The sequence below is a fragment of the Eimeria tenella genome, genomic scaffold, assembly GCF_000499545.2.
Source record: "Eimeria tenella Houghton genomic scaffold, Eth_scaff64, whole genome shotgun sequence".
NCBI classification, from domain to species: domain Eukaryota; phylum Apicomplexa; class Conoidasida; order Eucoccidiorida; family Eimeriidae; genus Eimeria; species Eimeria tenella.
In genome coordinates this window covers 60,925-65,039 of record NW_013543430.1, presented here as the reverse complement: position 1 = coordinate 65,039, position 4,115 = coordinate 60,925, and the positions used below count along the sequence as shown (strand labels likewise).

The window sequence follows — 4,115 nt, the reverse complement described above, 5'->3', positions numbered from 1 at the left end:
CTGGGGCCCTTGGGGCCCCCTGGGGGCCCCCGGGGGGCCCTGGGGGGCCCCGTGGAAAGAATTCTAAGGGGGATGAAATTAAGATGAATATTTTTTGAAAATGAAATTTAATTTAATTTTTTTAAGTCAAAGAGGGAACAAGTGGTTTGAATTATTATTTCTGCGACACAGCTAGCCACAGCTAGCCACAACTAGCCACCGCTAGCTACAGCTAGTCACAGCTAGGCACAACTAGCCACAACTAGCCACAACTAGATACAGCTAGCCACAGCTAGCCACAGCTAGCCACAGCTAACCACAGATAGCCACAGCTAGCCACAGCTAAACACATCGAGCTGCAGCTAAACACATTTAGCTGCAGCAAGCCACAGCTAGCCATAGCTAGCCACGGCTAGCCACAGCCAGCCATAGCGAGCCACAGCTAGCTAATCTTTTTCTGGGTCTGCCCAGGCAGCTGAAACAGCAAAGCCGCCCCCCAGCCGTAAACCCTAAACCCTAGAATTGAAGTTCTAAAGCCTAAACCCCAAACCCTAGACTCGGATTTTCTTAGAGTTGTCGTATTTATTTTTGATTCCTTTGAATCTCCCTTTCAGCTTTTCATTCTAGTCACAAAAAGAAATAAAATAAAATATTCATATAATTTCTTCATTTATTTTTCTTTCATTTTTTTATTTAAAAAGGCAAAAAGATATTTCCGTGGCGGAACTCGAGGCCCTGGTGTGCTGAGTTCAGCGTCTGCCCAACGCTCTAAACCCTAAACCCTAAACCCTAAACCCTAAACCCTAAACCTCCCTTGAGAGGGCCAGAGTTTCTGAGGGTTGGGGGTTTGCTGCTGCAGCAGCCACAGGCGGGTCCTTGGCGTTAAAAATTGGATTGGGAAAGATTATTTAGATTAAATTTAATTAAATGGTCTAATTATTGAATTAGGATAATATAGAATTAAATTAAATTAAATAGTTTTATTTAATTCAATTAAGCATCAAAATCCACCAGTGTGTAGGGCTGAGACCGTTATTTGCCACATTCGGCTGCAAAGCCCGTAGGAAGCTGCAGCTAGCTGCAGCTAGCTGTGGCTAGCTGCAGCTAGCTGCATCTAGCCACTAGGGCCCCAACAAGTAGCTTCAGCTAGCTCTGGCTAGCTGCAGCTAGCTGCAGCTAGCCAGCGGGGCCCCAGCAGCGCAAGTCCATGCGGGAGTGGTAGGATGGGTGTGCAGAGCAGCCGCTGCTGGACTGCTGCTGCTGCTGGGAAGCAAATTGGGTCTTTAATGGGCCAAATTATTTCCATTTCAATTAATTTTACCTTTTAATTTAACTTTTATCTGCGGGAAGTCAGAGACACATGCGGCAGCAAGAGCGCAGCAGCATGTCACCCTCCGTGCAGCGGGTCTTCGGGATTCTGCAGCGAAAGCGGCGTTTTTCGGAGCTAAATCCAGGGAGTTGAGACTTTTAAATTTGAATAAATGAAAACAAACTGTTTTAAAAAGCAACTGGGGCTTGAAACCCCGCGGAAGTCCCGGGATCTGCGCAGACACGCAACATGCAGCCGAGCAGCTGTGACGGCAGCGCCGCAGCACCCGGTGCTGCGGCGCTGCGCATTTTACCGCTGCATCACTGTCTTCTGGATTTTCTTGACTTTGCACTTCGGCGAAAACAGGAAAAACACCCAAAGGGATGAAAGCCAGCGCCTGAAAGGCCCCTCTTGGCGTCCTGGGGCAGCAGACCGCGACGCGCGCCGCTGCTCGGTGTGTGCGGAATCCGGCGGGAAAAGGATCGAATTGAGCTGTTTTCAGTGAGGAATGCCATTTTAATTAGATTAAAAGAATTAAAGTTGCTGCAAAACTGCGAAATAAGCCGCAGAAGACGCGCGGCGCTGCTGCGTTTCGCGAAACCGTTCAAGTTCGTTCAACTTGCACTGCACGGTGTCGCTGCTGGAGGTTTTCAGTTTGCGATCTTGCATTTTCCCCGTTATTTTCCCGTCTTTTTTGCATTTTCTTGGTTTTCTTGAATAGATTTGGGTCTGTGTGACGCAAAGGAGCCGGCTTTCGGCGGGTGTGGGTCCGCGAGACGGAATTAAGCGCCGCTGTCACTTGTTGAATGCGACACGCCAATGGCGCCGCTCTCAGACAGCCTCACTCTGTGGGCGCTGCTGCTGCCGCCAGCAGCGGGACTTCTCTGGGCTGCTTATCAGGCCTGGAGAATTTCCCAAGTCAAGCTTGAGGGGCCTCCCGAGGGCGACAACAAACGCCTCACCGACCGCCTCTACGTCGAAGTGAGCCCCCAGCAGCAGCAGCAGCAGCAGCAGCAGCAGCGTGAATGCGGCAGCAGCAGCAACATGAATGCAGCAGCAGCAACATGAATGCAGCAGCAGCAGCAGCAACTGCAGCAACAACAGCAGCAGCAGCAGCGGCAGCGTGTGAAAGGGTGGGTGTGCTGCTGCTGCGCAGGCAGCTAGCAGCGTGCAGGAGCAGCTGGAGTCGATGAAGACAATTGCGAAGAACATCGCGGAAGGCGCCGACACTTTTCTTCTCCAGGAGTTCCGCTACATCCTCGTCTACGTCGTGGTCTTCTCCGCAGTCCTTTGCTTCGCCATCGGGCCCTGTGAGCTGCTGCTGCAGCTGGTGCTGCAGCTGCTGCAGCTGGTGCTGCAGCTGGTGCTGCAGCTGCAGCTGCTGGTGGTGTTTGTGGTGTTTTCTGTCGCGGTCGTATTTGTTCCCTACTTGCAAGCCGTACTGCAGCCCCAGAAGAGTTCCGAGACGGCAGCAGCAGCAGCAACAACAGCAGCAGCCCGTGTGCGTGCATGTGCTGCTGCTGCTAGTCCTACTACTCCTGCTGCAGCTGCAACGCAGCAGCAGCAACACCAACTAAGTACACCTACGCGCATGCTGCTGCTGCTGCTGCTGCTGCTGCTGCTGCTGCTGCTGCTGCTGCTGCTGCTGCAGGGACGATGGTGGCGTTTGTGGTGGGTTGTTTGACGTCGATGCTGAGCGGGTACTTGGGGATGAAGATTGCGGTGTACACAAACCTGCGGGCCTGCCACGAGGCCTGGGGGGAGCTGGGATCGTTGGGATCGTCTTTTGGGATCGCCTTGCGGGGTGGGATCGTGATGGGGTTCGGCCTCGTCTCCCTCGCGCTGTTCAGCCTTCTCGGCCTCACTCTCTTCTTCAGACTTCCCGCAGTCTTCGGGCCCAGGCCCGAGGACCAGGCCGCCCTTTTCGAGGCCCTCGCCGGTACCTGCTGCTGCTGCTGCTGCTGCCGCTGCTGCCGCTGCTGCCGCTGCTTCTGCTGCTTCCGCTGCTGCCGCTGCTGCCGCTGCTGCCGCTGCTGCCGCTGCTGCGTGCTGCGCCCCCGCTGCTGCTGGCGCTGCTGCTGGCGCAGCAGCAGCAGCAGCCGCTGCTGCCGCTGGCGCCGCTGCGGGCGCAGCAGCAGCAGCTGCCGCTGCCGCTGCCGCTGCTGCCGCTGCCGCTGCTGCCGCTGCCGCTGCTGGCGCCGCCGCTGCCCGCAGCAGCAGCAGCAGGCGCCGCGGGCGCGGGGTGTGCGCGCAGGGTTCGGGCTGGGGGGCTCGTCGATAGCGCTGTTCGCGCGGGTGGGCGGCGGCATCTTCACGAAGGCGGCCGACGTGGCCGCCGACCTCTGCGGCAAAAACGCCTTCGGACTCCGCGAAGACGACCCGCGCAACCCCGCCTGCATCGCGGACAACGTGGGGGACAACGTGGGGGACGTGGCGGGGATGGGCGCGGACCTCTTCGGCTCGCTGGCGGAGGCGTCCTGCGCGGCGCTGCTGCTCGCGGGCGCCTCCGTGGGGCCCTGCAGCAGCAGCAGCAGCAGCAGCAGCAGCAGCGGCAGCGGGGGCGGGGTGGAGGGGCTCGCGCACAGCTTTTCGGGGCTCATGTTTCCCGCGGCGGTCTCGGCGTCGGGGATCGTCGCGGGGATCGGCTCCGTGCTGCTCGTCCGCGCCTGCGTCCCCGCCAAGTCCTTCTCCGGGGTCGAGAAGTCCCTCAGGAGTCTCCTTTACGTCGCCACGCTCCTCGAGACGCCCCTCGTGCTCCTCGCGGCCTACTACTTCCTGCCCCCCGAGTTCGCCCTCGCCGCCCCCGGGATCGCCCCCGGGATCGCCC

The 4,115-nt window shown here is 57.7% G+C and overlaps 1 protein-coding gene across 1 annotated transcript in view; it reads left to right on the top strand.

Annotated features, from left to right (window-relative positions):
* Positions 1-2,107: 2,107 nt before the first annotated feature.
* Positions 2,108-4,115, top strand: part of ETH_00033315 (H+-translocating inorganic pyrophosphatase TVP, putative) — a gene marked incomplete at both ends in the record, with an annotated part of 8,120 nt that continues 6,112 nt past the window's right edge. The window contains 4 exons of the mRNA XM_013377844.1: positions 2,108-2,269; positions 2,445-2,598; positions 2,940-3,227; positions 3,543-4,115. Coding sequence (XP_013233298.1) covers positions 2,108-2,269; positions 2,445-2,598; positions 2,940-3,227; positions 3,543-4,115 — 1,177 coding nt within the window. The remainder of the gene's footprint in view (positions 2,270-2,444; positions 2,599-2,939; positions 3,228-3,542) is intronic.